Genomic DNA, 23,251 nt, shown 5'->3' with positions numbered 1-23,251 from the left:
AGGTGAATATAAATGCTTTTCAACTTTTGGAAGAAATCTGAATTTGAATTTCAGTCTTTCAACGTACACATTCCTTTTTGGACTTTGGGTCACCTGTGAATCCTTGCATGAGACATTTAACTGTTCCAAATTTTGCCCTTCCCATCCCTTAAAGACAAGCACTGCCAGCCCTGTGGGAATGCTGTGTGAAGTTCTGATAGTCAGAAATAAGGAAAAGACATCCTTTTTAAAACTTTTGGAGATGGCCCATATATGAATATCACCAAACCCTACCATCTGTCCAGAGATTATTCAAGCATCTGCCACACACAGAAATATCTGGGAGAATAAAATTAATTTAAGTCCATAAATCTGATCCCAACAGTAACTGATGCAACCAGTAACTCACAACTTCTATGCTGAAGAATGTACCACCACATCACATGGGAGATGAGGGAGACTCTGGACATACCTCTCCCCTCCAACCTGGCCAGATGCTGAGCCCCACCTTCCAAACAGGCTTCCCATGCCATACCAGGGCTCCTCCCAGGGAAAAGGTGGCTGCTCTTGCCTGCCACTAGAAAGATGGGATCATCAGGCATTAACTAGACCCATGCTTTCAACAAGCATGGAAAAAAGTCACTGGCTATTTTACTTGCCTTGCTCCTAGGTGCAGGCACACATCTAAAAGGCAATGCTGCCCTCTGTTACCTCTTCAGCCACTCACTCTCACACAGAGCCAGCTACTCCCACTGCAGCCTGGGGCTTGGAATTAGCCTCAGTCAAATGACACAACACAAAAAGGAAGCTGAGCACCTTCAGTTCCTAATGAGCTGCAGAGAGGATGTTTTGCAACCATTAAGGACAAAGAAATCTAAGTTATTCTAATTCTTCAGGTTCTAACCTCCACCCACTGCTTTTTTCACTATATAAATCCGGTATTAACAATTAGGTAAAAATCAGTATTTTCACCTTGTCATTTTTTTAATTAGTAACATTGAACTTCATGGATTAAAACTGCATGAAACAGATTTTGCTACCTGTTTAGAAGATAACTTTTATTTGATCTTTATTTTGGTATGTTTTCTTATTGATGAGTTCAATACGGAAATTTGAAGGCAATCCTGAGTCCAATGTAATCATTCTGTATAAAACTGTATAAGATATATGTTTGAAAGTGAAAATGTACTGCCAATGTATTATCACCACATGCCCATTTTTGAAAACAAATTATAGCATTAAAAGGAAATAAAGATTATTCCTTATTCATATTAGGCCTGACTCCAACACTGGTAATCAGATTGACTGTAAAATAGCTCTGCAAATACTTTTCTTGTACTCAGTGGAATTACTTAGGTGGACAAATACTGCTGGGCCCTGGCAAAAGTGGGGGAACCTGGGGTTCTCTGATTCAAAGGTTTATTATTAACAAAACCCTTAGTTGCTCAAGCCCCATAAAATGGTTTCAAGTGAACCGTCACACCACAAGTCGGAGAAAGGCACACACGTGATAAAGGAGTATGAAACAGCTCACTGACGTGGTGATACACAGCTGATAAGGAAAACAAAAACCGACTCCAAAAAATAAAACAGTTGAGTTTCAGTTGAAGCCAGAAGCAGCATCTGGTCTCTTTTCTCTCCTAGAGTCAAGACAATGTGTGCAACGATGCTGAAGATATTTTCAATTCTTGCCGTCCTCGCAGGTAAGAATAACAAACTGATAGAAATAGCACTGGACTAAAGAACTTGCTGAAGTGAGAGAGCAGATGAACCTGACTAGCAAACTAGAACATTCAAGATGATCTATTTCAGGATGGAATGAAAATCAAGGCTGTACTACTAGGCCATTTTGTGGAAATCTGCAAACTGACCATTGCCTGGTAAGAGATTTTTGCTCCAGAACAGAATTTTAGCTTTGGTAGATTAATGCTTTGCTCTAACATCAGGAAGAGGCAAAGAGCTCTTGCATGGAGCGTTTGGGTCTTTCAAGTGTTTCAAGGTTGGGTTTTCCCACATTCAGCTCTTGTCTCCCCTTGGTAATAGGGTTGGGAAATGATGACTCAGTCCCACTGCCGTCTAAAAATTTGGGGGGATGTTTAACTTTAAGCATGCAAATAATCTTTGGATTTCCCTGAAGTTAAGTGCTAACATAAATTTTGTGGAATCTAGGAATTATATGGCATATTAAAGATTATATGTTATTAATGTTTCAAGGACATTTCATTGTGCTAAGCTTTACTCTTAATATATACAGAAGCAGGCATTTTAAGTCTAATGTTCCATGGAGATGAACAGCCCCTGTATCCACTACAGAAAATGGAAGTTAGTTTCCACGTGTTCTTTTCAAGATGGAATTATCTGGTTTGGATGCCATCAAAATATTTTAAATATTAAATATTAATACTCCTGGTCTTTCAGTGTTCTAACTCTCCCACAGACAGAAAGCCAACAGATTTTTACCTTAGAAATGAAAAGTAATTCAGAGTTGGAACCAATACTTTTCAAAACAATGTCTTCTAATTTGAAAGTTCTGGATTTAAGACTAGCAGTGTGTCCAGACTGATGGGTGCCACTGACTGGTGGTTTCTGTCGTGGCTAGAAAAAGCTAAGCAAACTTGGATTTACTTCATGAGCATTAAACACTGCAAAGGACTTCAGTGAAAGTGGGAGATTCCAAATTAACTGCAAAGACTTTCTCTGTAGGAAGGAAAAGGCCTTACCATAATATTGATGAGTGAAAGACATGGATCAACTGTTCTAAACAAGTTGTGGTCATGTTCACACTAGCTTTTTTCACTGAGCTAGTTCTTCCTCATGCACTTTTATCATTTAAACCAAAAGGCCTGTATGTATGAAATGGGATTAGGGGTTAGAAAGTGTAAACAGTGAACTAAATGCAAAGCGAAACTCCCATTAACATCCGTGATGAGGGAACAGGCTCTGTGGGTCCAGTTCACTCCACTGTCAGTCAAAAGCTCCATCTTGCAATTAGTGTTGGCTTTAAATAGCTCACTGGACAAGGTCAGTCTTACAGGCTTTGACTTTATCTTTTCACTGGAGTGAAGCCTATTTCAATTAATTGTATTTCTTCAAAATATACAGTTTTATGGAAACTAGAATGCTTGTCTCTGCTAAAAATTCATTTCTGCCGGAAAAGCTTATAACTGTCAGGCTCTGTGGCACTCCTGACTCCAAAACCAGAGAATTATAAAGGAAATACGTGGAGCAGATGACTGGAAAATGGATGTTTTCAGTAGAATGACACTGTGTTGCAAGACCGTGGCTTTAATCCTGCAAAGAGCAGAAAATAAATACGTGTAAACTGTGTGGCAAGAAACTATCATCCTCTGGCCAACACTAATGCTTAAAGCTGAGAACTGCGAACTGAGATACCTAAAATAATATGACACAGCTTTTATATTGGATCTCAGTACGGATTAAGCTGCTGTGAACTCACAAGACAAGTAGGACTGGCAGCCAGCCCTGGGATCCCTTCTTTCCCCAAGGCAGGTTTGACACATCTAGGTCAGTCTCCAGCCATTCCTGTGAGACTATCGTCACATGTAATATAAATCTTGTTGTAGTTTAAACCCACTAATTCTCATCCTAGCTCCATCAACATGGAAAGTAGATTATTCCTTTCTTCCTTGCAGTGAGCTTTTACTATTGAAGCCATCAAAAAAGGAAAATAGTACCCAGAGTTCAGATAGGCTTGAATACTGTAGCAACTGAAAAATCTGCAGTATTTATATGGTTAAAAATATCAAAATAGATTGTTTGCTTTTTAAACAATGTTTTCTCTCACTGGGCTGATAATTTCAGCATTTGGTATTACTGGAGGTTCTGCTTAAACTCTCAAAAGCAGCACCTGAACATAAAATGCACAGATATTACATTGAGAAGAATATTTTACATGTTTTGCCTCTATCATTAATACGTGCAATAAACCCACATGAATATTATTATAAGATGAAATTCTCAAGTTGCCTGTTTTGCAAAGAAATCTCAAAAAGACTTATGCTTTCCATCACATTCAAAAGAAATATATTCTCCTTCTGAATCTTTAGACAGTAGCTTTAAAACTGGGCTCAGCGACCTACAAACCCCCTGAAATTCAGATGCATGTTTCTGACAGTTCAGGCTTTGTTGCTGTGTGTCACCATTGCTGGTTACAGAGAGGATAGAAACAGATAAACACTGTAACATGGTGCTTGATTCCTTTCATTTCTATGACTTTGTACTCAAGACTGATCAGAACATTATGGGGAAGGGCTCACAGGTCATGTTTGCTCCCTCTCTGCTTTGAGCACAGCAAAAAGGGTTGATCAAGTTATCACAGAACGTCACACAACCCACATTCAAAAAGCTTGGCTTGGTGTGGAAAAAAACCAGCTTCTGGATGTAAACCCTAAGAAATCTAAACAAAAGCAAAGTAATTAGCAAAAGAAAAGCAGCCAAAGGCTGCTGGGCTCCAGCCTGAGAGACCCAACAGTGTCATGGAGTCCCAGTCAGAACATAAGAATGAAAGAGACAACAGGTGATGGTGCTCCCCAGTGAAGGAGATCAGACATCTAAAAGAATAACAGCAAAAAAAAAAAAAACAAAAAGGTTGGAAAAGAGGGCAAGACATAGCTGTGGATGAGAGTGCAAGCACAGGAGAGCACTGCAAGTGCAGAAGAAAGGTTCGGTTTAGCCACAAGCTCTTAGTGAGAAGATGAGTATTGCAAGTGAGAGCAAGTACAGGTTTAGGAACACTGCTTTTTCAGATTACTTGTTGTAAGGGCACAGGTGTTCTGGGGGATTTATTTGCTTGCTAGCTTTTACCCACTCCCAGCTCGTTATCACTGAAATTTCCACACAAGGCCCAAGGGAAACCGTACTGGAAAGGAGAACTAGACATGTCCTGTGGGTTCCTTTGCTAACACAGGGAGTGAGACACTCCTGCACAGCTCCCAGGGCCTGATCTCTCCTTGGGTGATCTCTCCTCACCACACTCTCTGCCCACAGGCCACGTCGGCGGCGTTGTGGTGACTGTCCCTGAGAAGACAGTGAATGTCACTACAGGTGGAAATGCCACCCTCCTCTGCACGTACACGAGCTCTGCACCGCTGGGAAACTTCTTCATTCAGTGGAGCTTTTACAGTGCCAAAGAGAGCCAGCTGCACACTGTAAGATATTTATTTATTATTATTATGAAATTATATTTAGATATCCTTAAGTCTTCAAAGAGTCTTGTTACATCTGGTAGGGTTATCCTTACTACAGACCAGGGAGGCAGGTAATGTTGGTGTTCCCACCCTAAGGACTAAGGACTGGGATGCAGTGAAATTTAGGGGCAGATGCACAAATTATCTGGGCTCCTGGATCCCACTGGCATCCTGAATTCCTTTAGAAACTGATGAGAAGTTACAAAAGTGATTCAGATGATCAAACAACTTGCTCCAAGTCACACAGGAAGTGTGAAGCAAAGACCAGGTATCAAAAAATCACACAAGCATTGCAGCCCCTGAACCAGCTCCCTTTTCTCTTGTCTGGCAGATATTTCCTGCCATTGTGAAGGCTGCTTTCCTGGTGAGACGCCCTTGCCTCTGACAATGTGTTCCCCATTTAAGGGTCAAACAAGAGCTCCTTAATTCAGTGGCTCAGTAAGAGGAACGATGCATGACAATGGACTATCAGCACAAAGTGAGCAGGGAGTATTTTGGCAGGACTCTGCAGAAAGTTCTTACAGCAGGAAATTCGCCACAGCAAACTTGCATTGGTATTTCAGGGCATCCCAGAGCTGTCATTGTGGAAGCAGAACAATGACAGATTAAAGGCAAATAATCCCTGGCCTTCCAGAGAACCTGAGAGGCTGCAAAGCCAAATAGTGTCTTACTCCAGGGGTGTAATGAGACCATGTGGTAGGTTGGAGTGTCAGCACGGAGGCAGCATGGGGATTGTGTGGGACACCAAAACCAGAGAGCTACATGCTGTAACCACTGCCCAAGCCTCTCATGTGGCTGTAAAAACCTTGCAGAGCAGCCTGGTTTGCCTGGAAGGAGTCAGGGACAGGGGGTGTAACTTCCTTTATATACTCACACTACTGCCCAAACTTCAAGAGCTGTCTGTTAATCTTACATTTTGGTGGGGAAATGAATTCACTCCCAGCATAACACACAAGGTATGAATTCCCATCAGCTCAGTCCTGACAGGTGCTAAGCAGCCAGCAACACCTTCCTTTACAAGAAGAAATGCTGATTAGAAGTGTTACTGCATCCTTGAAGATGACTGGGATTTTTTTCCCATGCCCTGGAGTAAGGCTTGTGCCTGTGAAACAATTAGTTTGGTTTTATCCCGTTGCTAACATTTCTTTTCTAAGAGTTCAGTCCTCCTGCCTGGTGTTACAGCTGAGAGTTGATGTAAATAGATTTGACTTAGAGGAGTGTCACAGTCCACACTGAGGATATTCTTGTCACGTTCACCAATTTCCTAATAATATTACGATGGGAAGCTTGCCATTGTTGATAGAGTTAAACTTTCTATTTGGTGTATCACTTATAGCAGAATTAGTCCATCTGTAAATTGCAGAATGTGCAGGATGTAACATATTTGGCATTGAACAGCTATAGACAATATATAAGAAATGGCAATTTAACCTAAGACAGAACTGCTTACCCTCCTGCAGTGTATCACAGCCACAGATAAAGCCTGTATCAGTGCCAAGTACAAAGTCTGGGCCCATCCCAAATTCTGACTCGAGCTGAATGCCAAACTGATGTAGGCATACCTTACCTGATTAATTGTATGAGTAGATGTTACTCACTGTTTGCTTTTCTCAAGTTAAAACTATTTTATTAAATGAATAATTATTCATGAAAGGGTGGTAGCTACAGGTTTTCTAAATTGTACATAGTACAATATATTATCATCTTGATCCAGTATGTTACATCTTAAATTTTAATCACTTGTTCAGGTGGGAAGGGCAGTACTGAGATAGGATCAAGCCCATCTTCTTCAGGTTTGGCTAGAGTGTCTCTGTTCTACTTGCATCAAATTTTCCATATTGCAAGACAATAAATGCATTTTCTGGTTACAACCAAGGGAAATAAGCAGATTGTAGTTATAAGTATTTTAGAGGGAGAATCACACAGTTTCAAGAGATCCAGGAGGGGAAACCCGTTTGTAAACTGTGACCAATGATGAGAAAAATGCCCCCTGAGAATTATAATCATAAAATACTGTGGGTGGTTCAGAATATACTCAACAAGAATTAACTGATGCAAGACTACCAAATGTCAGGGAAACCTGATGGATGAATCCCTCCAGTGCTCACTCCTGGCTCCTGCAGCTCTCACTGCAGGCAGTGGCAAAGCTGTGCCTAAAAGGACTGTAAGAAACAATACTGAGAAAAATTTCAGCTGGTTCTCCCCATCTGAAACTAATTTCACGGTAAATTCACTTTCACACCGCAACACATTCGCAATGGATGATTTGCATTTTCATTAAATAAAGTTGGTTCAGTCTGGAAAGGCCACAGGTTAGTGGCTAATCCCATTCTCCTTGAACACCAAGGTCCAATCTCCTTTCCCTGCAGTGCCACTTCTCCCTGGCTGTCGGGCTCAGGGAAGCTCAGAGGGTCCCCTTTGCTGCTCCGAGCCTGGTGCTGTGCCTGGAGGGTGCACGTGTATGAAGAGCTGCAGGACTGGGGCACTGCTCTTTCTAAAAGGCTTTCAGCAGCACATTCAGTCTTGTATTATTTGACCCTGTGTCCTTTTACCACAGTGTGGCAATTCCTTACCATTTTGAATCTATTCACAAAAAAATTAACGGTGTTAATGCAAACACTGGGAAGGACAGACTGTGACTGCCTGTGGAAAATATGGTTTAAGAAATTACACAACACAGATGAACATGAAATTAGATTTTCACCCTCCCTCCCCATAAGGTTGCTATTTCTATTTCAGGTTTGTGACTTTTCTGAGTTTCAGAAAGGCCTGAAAGCCTGTATGTGTTTCTCCTACAAGTTTAAACAAGAAAAATAATCTCTCTACAAACCTGGCTTTGCCCCAGTGGCTTGGCACATAGGTGAATTAAGTTTCACATTTTGTTCCAAGCAGGAAACATATGTATGGCAATAGAGGAGATTGCCAGCTTTGGCTTTCATTGTTTAGGTAAAACAATACCAAAATGCAAGTCAAAAATATATTTAATATGCTGGTAAAATGACAAAACTAACTATATTGAAAAGACTGGCACCATATCTTACTGAATAACAGAACAACAGCTTGCATTTTAAGTGGACTAAGTTTATTTAATTGCATGAGATATTTAGATTCTTCTAACATGTACATGATAAACAAACACTTCCTTATAAATAGCATATATTTGCCCTGAAATAGTTTGTTGAAAATTCTGGCTCTATTCAAAATTTCCCGGTTTTTTCAGCAACTAAATGGATAACATTTTCAAATTCCATTTTTGAAAGCTGAACATTTCTGCCAAATATTTTGAAGGCAGGAGACTTACAATTTTTCAAAAAGAAAAGCAGAAAATACTTTTCCCACATGCTACATTTTAAGTATTCCTGTCATCTTACTAAATGGTAGATGTCTTGATGACCCTCTTGTTCACATGGGCAGTATATTGAGAATCATAAGATTAAGGAGAGGGGATGTTCTCCATAACAAGTATGTGTGGGGAAATAATCTTGATTTTAATAAATACTGTTTATTCAAATAATTGAGAATATGTCCCTGTCTCTCTACAGTGGCAGCAAATAATAAAGCAAACTGTAGAATGTCACAATTAATTAAGGCAAATTTATGCCATTAGGATGCTTTTGGCTTGAAGCATTAATGAACAGGAGGTTTAAATTACTAGATTTTAGAACACAACATATAATAAGCAGAGGTCATAGACAGCCCTTTATTTTCCCCTGCCACTTACAGTACGTGTTTTGCAGTGTTTTGTACATAGGCTCAGGTACAGTCATGTCTGGGGTGAAATCAGTAAGACCAGGATCAGGGCTAGTGCTAATTTAATGCCCCTGAGTATTCACCAACAGATTTTACCCTGCCTGCAGGTGAGGCCGTGCTGTTCCTCACTGGGCAGATCTGCCTCCCAGCACAGCCTTTGTGAGGCTGGTTTTGGCTTTTGCTGCTGGTTGTGGTGTTCTCACCCCCTGCCCCACAGTGCCCCCCCTTCCCAGGGCTGGTGCAGGTGCTCACAGATCAGCCCTCGGTGGTTACAGCAGCGAGGGTGAAACCACAGCCAGGCAGCTCACAGGCAGCACGACGAAAGGCAGGCAGCAAACAGCAGTGGCAGGTGTTCACAGCACTGTTTTGAAGGCAGCACAGCTATATATAGTGTGTGAATATAAGAGCTTTTTACTAATTGAGCCTAACTCTGCTCTTTTCCTAAGAAGTTTCTTCAGTAGAAGTAATTCCCCTTGCTTGAACTCAATAATGTAAGCATAAAATCATGGAAAATAGGATGCCATATATATTTTTGACTTTTTCTTCTTTCCATTTAGCCCTTAGCAACGTGTCCTTTAATGACAAATTTAATTTTTAAATAATAACTCCCAGTCAAGGATCTTGAGAACTTTCCAATACTGAGCTATCTCTATTTTACATCTAGACAATCTGAGGCAAACACTACTTATTCAGCTCACCCAGGGTACATCACAGCCTGGCCTGGTTCAAAAGGTAAAGTCTCAGCTCCTGCTAAGACCTACATCTGTGCTTCATTTCATGCTCTGAGTCACTCGGCTGGCCTCAGTGTAAAGCACCTAAGTAAATGTTTGAAAGCCTGAAGCCTCTGTTGACTCTGCACAGGCGAGGCTGCAGCCTTGCAAAGCTAAATACAGCTCCTGAGCCCAACCAGGGCCACACCTTGAGCCTCCAGCCCAGGCCACCCACAGCTAAAGTCAGTGAAATTAGCAGGGACACCGCCTGGCTACAAAAGATGTGCCCAGGGCAGGACTCTTGATTGAAATTTTAAATTCAACTAGATGAGTAAAAGGTCATGGATGCCTGTTATTCGTAGGAGAAATAGAATTATTGCTAAACTTCTTATGAAAATGCTCTCTAAAAAAAAAAAGCAAGCTTGAAATATTTGCAAACAGTGACATTGACACTTCTTTGGTAAAATTACTGATGGGCATTTGAGAGGGGAAGAGTGTTGGCAGCATGTAACAAGAAGAATATTTTCCATTTATTTTATGTATTATGCTTTATATTATGCTTTCACCCTGCCCTGTCCTTTTCTCACCTCTGTACTACCAAGAAAGTAGAACTCTATGGACAGGAGCAGGGAGGGTCTCGCTGCACCCCTTACAGAAGGGGAGGATGGCACTGCTCCCTTGTGAACAATCTGCTCCTGTCCTCACTCCCACTCTTGCAGGCCTGAGGAGCCACTTTGCAAAGTGGGAGCATGCTTATGGCATGTTGGTCAGCAACAGGCGACAGGGAAGGAAAGCTCAAGGAAGGAAAAAGAGGCAAGAAGAGGGATCTGAGCACAGCTGTGTTGGCTCCTTTCACCCTGAACTCCCAAATTCAGGATATCAGTGCCAGCACAACTCTGCTGCCCAGCACAAAGCAAGGCACGGCTGTGGGCACTGGGCTACCATGTGAGAGCACATCCTAAAGTATTACAGGAAAACTCCCTGGAAAGGGCCTCTCTGATACATCAGCATTTCTTTCTGCCTAGAGGTGATTTTTTAAAATTGAGTTTTATCTAGCACTTAGATGACTGAGCAGGCACTTATAAAGAAGAGCTTCACAGAAAGCAGAGGCAACACCTCCAGTGCAGAGGAACGGAGCTGCTGTTGTCACGTCACTGCAACTGGAGTGACTCCCTGGATGTCAGTGGGATTATGGTGGACTACCTGTGCTTATCACAAAGGAAAGTGCAGATAAGTAGAAAATTAACAGGTTGTAACACTAGGGGGTTTGGAGCAAACATCAGGCTTCAATTTTAGTTTGCCTAATTTTATGTAAAACTTAGAAATAAGCTTCTATTGCATCTCGTGGTTGACAAGGCTTGAGGGATCTTCTGCAAAATCTGCTGAACACGAGGCACCCTGCCCTTGTGATCAGCACTGATGGTAGGTGGGAGCTGTGTGGAGAGAAGGCTCTTTGATTTTGGGGGAACATTTAAAGTCTCATTTAACTCTCAGATCAGCACGTTTTTACTCAAATACAGCATTCCCCGTGTCACGGTATTCTGAGTATGGATGAAAAGTCAGTCAGTCAATGTCAAAAGATGGTGTATGTGACAGATGCACGGGGAAGATGTAGCTGGAGATACAAGGTAAGAAAACAATTGCCATAATCTTAAGGGAAAAAAAGAGCTAAATAGCTTCTGCTAGATTTATGGATTTATGCTGCTGTGAAACATATATTCGTGTCCTGGATTAAAATCTTAAAACTAGCACATGACTTGGGATAAATTGAATTGGATGTATCATTCAGGATTTTTAACTCACCCTCTTTTTTATTGCATTTTTTCTCTATCAAAATTATTTTGGATGTAGCTGTTGGTTGGTTTTTTTTTTTTTTCCACCACAGATATTCTAGGTGGCTGAACTAGCACCTTCAACAATATTCTACCCAAAGGGTACCTGAAGGGCATATCCACACATCAGGAGTCTCTGGGATGAATGTAAGCAAGTTTGGATAGCCCAAATTTGGGGCTACATATTTACACAGGAAAAAAAAATCATCCTGGATCTCCTTTATAGAATACAAAACCATTTTGAGATGCAGTGGATACAGAGGACACAGAGCTGCCTGCTGAACTGGCTTCCTCTCAGCTGTCAGCTCAGCGTTCCAGCTGTAATCCATTCCAAAGTCTCTTTGACTGCAGTGGGATTCCTGTCTCACCATGAAGTACAGGGCACAGCCCAATGTAAACTGAGCTCTAATAATAACTGCTGAAGAGCAGTTACACCAAAGGCACTGAGAAAACATGTTTGTGCTTGATGCACTGTAGGAATTATTTACTAATAGCTCAGCCCCAAGAACGATACTATGAGAACATCAAAGAGCTGCTCCTCAAAAGTATTCTGCACCAGTTAAAGCTGCTGAATGATTAATCCTCTAAAGGCTTCTGACTCCCTTTTCTCTTCTACTAATGCACTATTGCAACAAGACACTTCTAGTCGCTGTTAACACCCTTGATTACCCATGCAAAAACCCCAGTAATGCAGGATTTAATATCCCTACTACCTTCTAGCAGATCAGAGTTTTGGCAAAAATGTGTGAAAAGAAGCTGTGGATGAAATAAGGCATTTGGGCCCAGACCAAATCATGTGACACACTGTCAAAGAAACCGATGCACGTGTAAGCATTTCCTTTCTTATCTACTCGAGTTCAGAATCTGAGCCTTGGGCCTTCATTAACACTCTCAGTGCGTGGCATTTGTTCTCTAATTAGATGGTAAGATGCTTAGGGGAGTGATGAAAATTTTTTACCTTGTTGTTATTTTATAAATTCTGTCTGTCCTCAGAATTCAAAATGAGATCACGATCTCAAACCAGTCTTCCCCTGCTTTTATCAGTGAGAAAGAGACTTTAACAGTTCTTTTTCTGGTAGCTTGAGAAAATGTCAAACAGAAAATGACAAACCAACCCAATGATGGGGCCCTCTGAACGCCTGAGCTTTCCAGCTCTCCAGGCAAAGACCGTGAGTCACACACTGAATCCATCAGCCTTGAGAAACGTCATGGAACAGGATGCTACAGCTTTGCATGTGCTGGTGGGGAAAGGGAGAAGGGGCTGGGGGAGGGAACTGGAAAGGAAGTCATGTCCTGAAACTGCCCCCCAGTCAGGGAGTCAAAAGTTCTGTGGAGATTCAGTGGACATTTTCTAACACATCTTCAAGTACATCTCATCTCATAGCTCTGATATCCATATGCACGGGGCATGTACAGCAATGTGATGCTGTGACTCCAGGAGATGGGGGTTGGGAGGAGTATTGACCTGGAAGTTATGAATGAGTCCATCCAAAGAGATTTGAATGACACATATTTATGCAAATCCTAGTATATATTTGTCCTGTCCCGAGAAGAAAGGAAGCAGATGGGAGCATGTTTCTCCTAATTTACTGACTGCTTTCTCACACGCCCCCTCCACACCCTAAGGAAGATATTTCTATAGAATTTGTATAAAGAAAACCTGCAGTTGGGTTCCTCACATGCTGCCAAACATCTGGCAGCTTTTGAAAATCTTCAACTCAGCATCAGCTTTGCCAACTGCTTCCTCTGCAGGCAAAAACTTTCCTCACCATCCCTCTAGAAGAGGAGCAGCCTTTCCACAAAGAAGGAAAAGAAAAGTACATGTGATTTCATGTACCAGATCCTCCAGAATTTGGGACACAGATAATATTGTCTCCAGCATCTGGAGTGCATTGAGATTATCAAGATTTTCTTCCAAATGAGTATGATCCTTCCCAATTCCCTGGTCTGTTTGTAACCCAGCTGCCCCAAACAGGTACATGAATAATGGACTTATGGAAGCCTATGGGCCAAAATCCTTTTCTTGGTTGCAGCAGAAACTGGCTGTGGAAATGCAGAGCAACTGCACCACTGCCTTAGAAAGCCCACAAGGATGGATGGCTGCTGAGAGCAGCTCCAGGCACCACCTGGCCCACAGGTTGAATAACCAACTGAACTGCAACCCTTTCTAAGGTCAGGGAGATGTTTTCTGGGCAACTTGGCTGCTTTGCAGAAACTGGTGTCTCAGATTGTGAAGTTATTAGGGACAGCAGTTTTAGGAGTGATAATCTCCGCTCTTCTTGCAGTCAGTTGTTTGATTAGTCATCCCAGGCAGCTGCTGCCATGAAATGTGAAAAGGCACCATTAATATAAAAACTTGCCTGAGCAAACTAGCTGGTAAGGAGAAGCAGCAACTATTACTGCACCCTCAAAATTGTTTATACTCTGGTAAATCATCGACTCCACTAGAGCTACTCATGATTTGCTTCAGGACATGAAAAGTGTATTTTTTCAAGAGAAGCACAGATTTCTTTCGTATTTTTTTGCATTCAAGACGGTGCACTTAAAATATATCTATCACATCAGATTAAAAGGCTTCCAGAAAAAGTCTACCATTGACTAAATACAGTTTTTCCATACAGACATTTTAGGTAAAATGGAAAGAAATGTCAATGAGATGTGTGTTTGTAGGAGGAAACATTAACTATCAGTTGCCCAAAAATAGTCTTCCATATCTTCAACAGAAAACAAGTTTTTTTACTCTTGAATTGGAACAGAAGCATTTTTGCAAAGATTTTTATTTCAGTTTTTTGAGAGCCAGGAACAAGATTTTCAAGGACAGCATAAACCCACTTTGAACAAGGGTTTAAAATAGCCATTTTGAGTGTATTGTTTAAAATGGGCTGTGAATTCACAGCCAATTAACTAAAACATGTTCCTCTTAAATGAAATTTCCTGTGTACACAATTCAATCATACCTCTGGGACAAGATATACACTCAGTAATTAATCACAACATTACTCAGCCTTTTTGGTGTTTACCACCTTCCTTCAGGCAATGAACTCCAGAGCCAGCAAGATAAGCATCGAACAGGAGCAGAACAGAGAACAGGCAGGAGCCTGCAGAGGAACTGAATACATTACCTGAGGATGTTCCATTGCCTTTATGTTCATACTTGAAACCAAAAAAAACCCCAGCAACCCAGAAAGACTCTGTTTAAATCCATGAAGGAAAAAAAATAGTCTCTGCTGTGTTGACATCTGCCTCAGATTTAGCAGTGTACACAAAATATTTTCCCTGCATTCATTCAATCAGAAGGAGAGAGCACAGGGAATTCATTTCTCAGTGCATTGTATGAGGACTTAAACACATTGTTCACCCTGACTTCAGGTCAAATATACCAAGGAGCACTTGCTCCTCTATTGTGTTTATTGGCATACCCTGACTGCATTTCAGACTCAATGCCAGTCCTATTTCCCAGGAACATGTGCTGTAGCTAAGCTAATTCTCAGTGGGCACCTCCTGCTACTCTCACATAAATCCCACATCACTCTGAGTTAGACTGAGTAGAATTTAGCCCCTTTTTCCAGCAATCAGGCCTTTTAGTAGGGTATGAAGGGCCTGTCACTCCTCTCATGCTGTGGTAAGACACAGGTTACTTCATTTAGATCATTGTAGAACCTAATTTCACATTAGTGTAAAGAGCTGATGGAAGCTTCATGGAATGGAGATGGAAATCCAGCCCATCACTGTTGAGAGCTATCTAGGGACATCAGCTTAAGAGGAGTCTGAAGTCAGAAGTCACAGTTCTTGTAACTTAATACAGTGATAAATAACACTCTGTTGTTGCTCATACTCAGATAAACGTAGAATGAGACCAGTGTGGCCAGTGTGTTTTTGTAATTCCAGGCAGACCAGGTTTTTGATGAGCAATTTGTTTAAACCAAACTCCCTATTTGAATACTCTCCTTCCCTGGGGAATACACTGAGTGTGCATCCAGACATTAGTTCTGCAACAGAGATACATCTCCAAACATTTGCAAAGCATAAAATCAGTTTGAAAACTGATGGTATCACATGCACATAATGGAAACTAGGGGGTCTCTCCAGCAGACTTTGTAACCAAGTCTGTCACTGTGCTAACCTGGAGCTCTTATGCTTCCTCACTGCAACACCAGGGTTCCACACCTGGGGAATGCTTTGGTGTTCAGAGCCCTGCATCAACTGTACCTGGTGTTTGTAATCCTGGGGCAGGGAAAGATAAAGTCTGGCTGAGGAGTATGCAAAGCTGCACTTGAGATGGGGCCAAGCTGCAGTCCTGGAGCTGCTGGTGCTATGCAGCCTGGGTTCTGACCTTCATTTCAAAGCTGTATCACTGCATAAACCAGCTGTGCTCTGACAGTTTTGGGGTGTACCTTGCCTTAAGCTAATAAAGGCTTTCAGATAACATTGCTTAAAGACTTCAGTCAACACCATATCAGGGTGGATAAATAGAATTAAGAATAAATATTCTTAATTCAAAATGCAATCAGTTGATCTGCAAAGTAAAGCAAATTATACTTGTCGCCCAGGGATCTACAGTGTCCCTAGAAGGCAGAGAACTTTGACCAAAAGAAAATTTTGATACTAGTCAGGTGTGAATGGCATTCCAGAGGAGTTTGTGAAGCTTTTTCCTACAAGCATTTTCCCACTATTTCAATTAAAAAACATGCTGTTAGTTCAATAAATACATTTACACTGCTGATTCTGAAATATCAGGAGGAACAATGGTATATCCATTTGGGTGACAACCTGTAATTCTATATGGTTACCTCTCACCAGCTTAAAGAAATGACTGAGGGTGCTGGAACTGTTCACTTTGCCTAGTTTGTGCATGTAGACGCTGGGGAACTGTCACCCAGTTTTTGCAATGACAGGCCCATCCTTGTCATAATCTTCTGTTGAGCCACTTATTAATAATATCACAAATTATCAGTACTTCAATTGATACCACTCTTCACTGTCCAGGACTTAACACTTTTTCATAGAATTTTCATATGATGGTCAATGGTCTCACCTTTGTCTTGCAAATGCATCAGTCTGTGCTTCGATCTCGTTACTGTCAATTACAAAATTAAAAATGCCATTTCTGAAAAGCTTGTCTTTTAAGAACCATTACAAATATACATTCAAATGTATGATGTTTTTATTTCTGCTTTCTTGGGAAAAGGGGCAAGACAGGGGGTGACACTGCTCGGCTTCATCAGAAATCAACAATCTTATGAGTACCAAAGCAAGCAGCAAGAAGATCTCTTGTCATTAAACTAACAATTGATTCTTTATCACAGATCTATTATTATTCAGGAGGCCAGTCTTACTCCTATGGAGCATTTAAGAACAGGATAACAGCTGCAACAGGTCCAGGGAATGCATCAATAACAATCTCCAACATGCAGCCCTCAGACACTGGTTCCTACACCTGTGAAGTTTTCAGCCCTCAGGGTGATGCTGGACAGAGTCAAAAATCTGTGATTGTCAATGTGCTGGGTAAGTGCCTTCCCTCTCTGTTGCTGTGTCGTTCGTTTGCTTCCCATGTTATGAAACACTGCTCAGAACACGTAGGGCCAGAGGGAATAACAGAACAGAACTGTGGTAAACAAGGCCCGTGATGCAGAGAAAAGGCTCCCAGATGCACTGCTGCAGATGCTTCCCAGGGCTCTGGAGGCAGGCAGAGCCTGGGTGCCCTCTAGCTTCCAGCCAGAGAGGACCTGCTGCCACTCCACAGCTACCCTTGCCTGACCTGCAGCCAAATCTCGCTCTCCCACCAGTGGCCTTCAGATTCACTTTGTGCTCTCAAAAATTTAAAACTTAAAAACTCAATGTGAGCAGGTAAGAGGGTAGCTGGACTTACCCAGCTTCACTCAGTCTTTCACGTTGGAAAACAAACTGATACTAGCTTTGATTAAAATAAAACACCCTTTTAGCTGGGAGGAACTGCTCTCTGAAATCATTAGATGCAGCACCCGAAAAGACCAAAACTTCACTAATTTTACCTAATGTTGGTCATGGTGACTTGCATAAAGCTAGGGAGAGGCAGTAGTACAGCCCAAGAGTTCTGGCTCACACCAATTCCCAAGAGCTCTAGAAACTTAGGATGTGTTGGATGGAAGTAGTAGAAAGTGTGTTGTGGATGGAAAAAAGCAATAGTTCAAACACGAAGAGGCAGGACAGAAAGGATGAAAAGCAGTGGAAAGAGATATTTTACATCTTAATAAGATAAAAGTTTGTACTAACCCCATCACTGATTATCTTGAGAATTCATACAAGGTCACTGACAAATCACAGTCATAAAAGAACATAATTCCAACCTCACTTGCCTGTTTTCCAGGAATAAGAAAAAGATATATGTAAACTCATTCTCTGAAAAATCAAAGTACCACAGATAATTCTTATCTAAAATTCCCAAAATGAGTAGTAAATCTTGGAGCAGTTGAGTTAGAGATTGCAATTTTCACACAAAAACCAAGAAAAGTTGTTCATTTATGCACACAAAATTGGGCTGAGCTCATTGATGGTAGAGTTTCCCTGACAGTGCTCAAAAGAACCACAACAGCATTTCTGTGGATAGGAATTGAAAAACAATAGGTGTAAGTGAAGACAGAATCCTACCTTGTGTGAAAAGTGAAGAAATGAGATCAAAACAGATATTTTTTTTAACAGAACTATAGTTGATTTATTTCTTCCACAGCTGTAATATACTGAAGAATCAAGCCTTGATCCTCTCCCTTTCTGTGGAAAAGCTCGTGCCATGTCCCTAAAAAAAATGATGCTTCTGTGTGGCAGAATGGTGTATCACAAATAGTGAGTGGCCCATTATAATGAAAGTAATTGATAGTCTTTGTCTCAACACCTCCATAATAACAGTTAGTATGCAAACTGTATCCTAGGCCATGTACATATATTTAATATTACTCATTTTTTTATGGGAGAGGCTTTGGTCAGATCCATAAATAAGACTCTGATCATGGATGGAAATCTGTAAATGAGGTTCAATTCTTAACTGAGAATTGCAGCACAGTAGCAGAACTCGAGGTGGATTACTGCAGCCCCAGCTATGCACTCATGATGTGTCTCTTCTCCTTATTGTTATTTTACAGTCAAACCATCAACACCTTTCTGCAAAGTAGAAGGAACACCTGAAAAAGGGCATCTGATCTACCTCCTGTGCAGATGTGAAGAGGGATTGCCTCATCCCACCTACCGCTGGTACAAAGTCGAGGAGAACACCCTCCAGCCTGTGACTGAACAATTTAGTGCGTAACTAAAGGGCTGTTGTACTGTGTCCAAGACCTGAAATTCCCTAGTACCAACATTTCAAAGATTGTGTATCACATAGGCTAATTAAAATTTATCCTCCTCTGATGGTGAATGTCACGAAATCGTATTTTTACTTATTCAAGTTGACCAACAGCTGTCAAAAAACAAAGGACACTTTTCCTATTTAATAAAAAACTGTGTGGCATGTTGAAGTCTTATCTATGCCATTAATTTAAATTGTTAAAATGGGAGAAATATTGATGCCTTTGCAGAATCCACTGGAGCAATTTTCAAGGAAGATAAATGTTTTTTATTAAAAGAATATAAAAACCCCCCAAATAACCAAATAATCAGAGAACTCTGTTTCTAATCTCTGAGTAGCTCTCAGTGTTACCAACTACAGAGAACTGTTTGCCTCTACAGAATACCAACAGTAACTTGTACCTGTTCCCTGTCTGTCACAGATCCAAACACTGGCATTCTTTACATTGGCAATCTCACCACCTTTGAAAGTGGCTATTACCGGTGCGTAGCCAGCAACGTCCTGGGGAACAGCACCTGTCAGCTTGACCTAACAGCAAAACGTGAGTTTAACACGTGAAAGTAGTCACCTCTCTGATGTAGGACATGCACAGCTTGCAGGAGAATGCTCTAACAGCTTTGAAGCATAGATTTTTTTTTTTCAAGTAAGAACAGAACAGGATTTGGAGAGCTCCGGAGTTTTCATCCAGGCATGCCCAGAATTTACACTGACCTAGAAAACTGGTTTAACATCTCCAGCTTAATTCCCACAGGGAGCAGGAGCTGGACCTGGTTCTGACTGCAGAGCCTTTACTGAGAATGGACAGACATGGAGTTTTGAGCAACATCTTCCAGCCACCAGTCTCACTGAGGTCCCCTTAGCCCAGAAATTAAAACCATCACTGAAACGTGGTAGTACAAGGACTGGAGCACTGCAGATGTAACCACTGGTTAAAAATACTGCAGTCACAGAAAAATACCTTATCGTGAGTGTTCTCAAGCAGTGGTCAACCACACCTACATGCATATTTTTCACAGAACCAGTAATATTTAACAAGAGCCAAGCCTATGTTGTACAACCAGCCATGAGAGATGTCCACGAAATGGTCACTCAATGATTCAGTGGACTATGACCTGAAAATAGCAGGTCAGAGCTGGAAGCTGCACTGAAGTGGAAATAAAAGGCTTTGGAGGCTCACAAATGATCAGAGCACACATTTCATATCTCAGCTGAAAGGTAGAAATAAAGGCAACTTGAATTTCAGAATGTGTTTGCAAGGACTGAAGAGCAAAGGCTTTTACCTACTGTGAGTGTTACAGCCTAATGTTTCCCATAGCCAGACATAAAGAGAGAGTTTGTTGGGATAGGGAGCTAACCAACAAGAAAGGAGGCAACAAAGATCACATAAAGCATAATTCTCACTTTCCTTTGGCCTCCCCCTGGAAAGGGTTCTTTGAATCCAATGCCTTCTTTCTGCTAAAAGCTCTTGCACTAAATTTCCATGGGATTTTGCTATATTACTACTTTTAAAAGTAAAGTCAAGTAATCTTTTTTTTTCTTTCCAGATTCAGACAGTGCTATTGTTGCTGGAGCATTAATTGGAGCAATCCTGGCAGCTGCTATCATTTGCATTATCGTCTGGGTCTTAACCAAGAAGGCAAAAAATAGGAAGTCTCCAAATAATGAGATGCAGTAAGAATTTCTGTTTGCTTCATTTTAAGACAAATATTTCCATAAAGCACTCCAGGTAATCCAGAACTAACGTGAAATGCAATTACTCTAAACATTTTTGAAGGGTAAATAATACAAGTTTTGAGAAAACTTCTAGAGTGAGAACATTTGCTTTTGTGGGACTTTTCCCCTGTTGCTCTCGTAACAGAAGTTGCCATTGCCCTCTTCCCTATGTTAACAGACAGCTACCACTTAGCAGTATCTAAAACAGTGAAGTAAATGTTTTTAAACAACACATGCTAAAAGTGGCAAGTTAGAAAACCAGCTCTTAATATTTAAAAGTTAATGGGGTCTGTGAACAGGGGGTGGAGGGAGTAAAAAAGAAACAGCAGCTAAGGGTAGCCTCAGCAAACTTACCAGGATTTAAACACAGAGGGCTCATTTCAGTGCTATCTGAAATTACAGGACACACACTTGGGATACTCCAAAGCATCTCAAATCACAGGAAACACAAGGTTTAGGCAACAGAATGGAGCCCAGAACGTCCATTTTGATCCTGCTCTGGAGATGTTTTTTCCTCTGTGCTTTGGTTGCTCATTTTTACCTTAAATGGCCAAATCTTCAGAGTAGAGATAATCTTGTGTGCTATACAGAATGTATTTAGCCCCACGACGTTAAATGCTAAATGAATACATGCAGCTGAGGCCAGGAAAAAATTGTTACTTTCTGTAGCACAGGGCTATGACTTCCTGATATGGAATTCTGCTAACCCAGACCAGTGGCCAGTCACTCATCCACCTCATTTCTGCTTTTAACTGATGTAGCATTAAAATTAATTTTGTGCTCAGATCCTAATAAATCTTACTGCATTGAATTAATCTACTAGCACTTGATATTTTACTGCATGTGACAGTGTTTCAATATTGGGAGTTTATTATTGTTTTGGTGACACAAATGGAATGAATACTTGTTACTAAAAATATTTTTCTAGATTTCAGTATTTTCTAAAATACCCAATATATTTTAGAATATTTTTCTAGATTTCAGCCTTTCCATAATTCTTTTCTGACTGCACTCTATTTTTATGCACTTCAATGGGACACCACATCTGCAGGGAATTTCCCAGAAAGCTCACACCAAGCAGTATGTTTTGCTACCCCTCCTCAGGCATTGTTTGCCATTGCTCAGTTTCCCTTTCCACTTTCCTGGTGTAGCATTTAAATATACTAAAATCCTCTTTATTCTAGTGGCATCACTTAAACCAGTGATGTAGAGGTCTTATTAGCAAATATTCTGTCACTCTTCCTGTCTCAGCAGCAGGAGTGTTGTTACCTTTTTACACAGTCATAATAAAGAAGGAGTTACTGTTTAGACAGCAAATACAAAGGTTCATCACAATCCTAATCCTGTCTTCCTGCAGAGAAATGGCTCAGAAACAATCCAATGCAGACTATGTTCAGGTACCTAATGAAGAAAACATTCCTGCGACCACAGTTCCATCAAGCAACGCAACAATGGAATACCCGAGTGTTGATGAAACAACAGCCCCTGGAACACCTGAAAACAATGAGAAGCAAGAAGCAGAAAAGGAAGAAACAGCCTAGAGTTTTATTAGTTTTCCTTGTCACCTCTGGACCCCTTTATACAAAAATTGTCATTGAATTAACATAGAAGTGTGACTAAATCTTAAATGGGCATTTGCATTGTAAACCACTGGGCTGGAGATTGAAAAGGGTCTGTTACATGTGAATAGCAGAAGATTTGGCCTTTAAAGTTAACCAAATTTCTTTTATTATCTAGTTATAACTGTAGAAAAATATAAGCATAAAAAGACTATCATCCACATTATCCAACCTATTTTGCAAAACTAATTAGGAAATTGTCAAAGTAAGAGCTTTCCAGTCAACTACCAGTCATGCTGTGTGTATCCACACAGTCCTGAACCACAGCAGTCTTCTCCAGAAACAGTGTTGGCCAACTTATTCCCTGTGTACCAAGAACAATCCTCATGGTCAGTACATTGCAGTGTTTAAAGGAACTGATTCTGTATGTCAGAAGTAAAAAGAAGTTACATCAATGTCATCAGATTGCAGAAACAGATGTTGAGACCTGGGCCAATGAAATCTTGTGTGTCTGAATTCCACTTAAATTTAAAAAAAAAACAACAAAAAAAACCAAACAAAAAACCACAACACTTTTACCCTGTTGCTGCTGACACGGAATACATTTTGTTAACAGTGACATTCTTGGCTCAAAGTTCCCAAGGCACCAGCATTCCAGAGTTGTGTGTCTCAGCAGTTCCAGTCTTCAGTTTAATAGAACTGGCATTCAGGTACCCAGTTCAGACATCAAATGACTGTTTTCCACAGAACAGGAGTTGGAAATCTAAATCCCTTGCAAGGCTTGTTCCAATAGGCAGGCACAACATCAGATTCCTCATGACATGCAATACAGCTGCTTTCAAAACTTAGAAGCAATACTCTCTACTATACAGCACATGAGTTTTGATTGCTTCCTCTGCTTGAGATGATTTAAATCTATTTCCAGGCACCTGTTCTACCTACTGAGCAACAAACTCATGCTGCTTTTCCTCTGATTCTTTAGCCCAGTGTAACAGCCTGTTTTCTATAGGTGAAAGCATCAAGAGTGGCTGGAAGGAGAAAAAGGAACTGAACCACACACATGTTGATCACTAGACACCTCTTCTCTCTGGGCCTCATTTCTGAGGTTACACAAACTCAGTTTTTCAAAAAGCTTTTTCCAAAGAGACCTACTTTCAGAAGAGCTCAGGGGGGCTCAGGTGAA

General features: G+C 40.9%; 1 protein-coding gene across 1 annotated transcript; it reads left to right on the top strand.

The window, feature by feature from the left end:
• The first annotated feature begins 1,633 nt into the window (after positions 1–1,633).
• Positions 1,634–22,050, top strand: VSIG1 (V-set and immunoglobulin domain containing 1). Its single transcript, XM_025894941.2, has 8 exons — positions 1,634–1,682; positions 4,987–5,147; positions 11,167–11,274; positions 16,785–16,983; positions 18,594–18,749; positions 19,218–19,337; positions 20,341–20,467; positions 21,867–22,050. The coding sequence occupies exons 1-8, from the start codon at positions 1,634–1,636 to the stop codon at positions 22,048–22,050; spliced, it is 1,104 nt and encodes a 367-aa protein (XP_025750726.1).
• The last annotated feature ends 1,201 nt before the right edge of the window (positions 22,051–23,251 follow it).

This window comes from Manacus vitellinus, unplaced genomic scaffold (assembly GCF_001715985.3).
Source record: "Manacus vitellinus isolate BGI_N305 unplaced genomic scaffold, ASM171598v3 scaffold_19_pilon, whole genome shotgun sequence".
Classification (NCBI taxonomy): domain Eukaryota; kingdom Metazoa; phylum Chordata; class Aves; order Passeriformes; family Pipridae; genus Manacus; species Manacus vitellinus.
Note: the sequence above shows the minus strand (reverse complement) of the source record. Positions and strands in the feature narration are given on the sequence as shown.

What these genes read in the sequence shown, in the direction of transcription:
- VSIG1 (XM_025894941.2), top strand. Translation starts at nt 1,634, where the DNA reads ATGTGTGCAACGATGCTGAAGATATTTTCAATTCTTGCCGTCCTCGCA. An exon ending in GCCTGTGACTGAACAATTTA is followed by an intron (nt 18,750 to 19,217) that starts GTGCGTAACTAA and finishes TGTCTGTCACAG; the next exon opens with ATCCAAACACTGGCATTCTT. An exon ending in TCTCCAAATAATGAGATGCA is followed by an intron (nt 20,468 to 21,866) that starts GTAAGAATTTCT and finishes GTCTTCCTGCAG; the next exon opens with AGAAATGGCTCAGAAACAAT.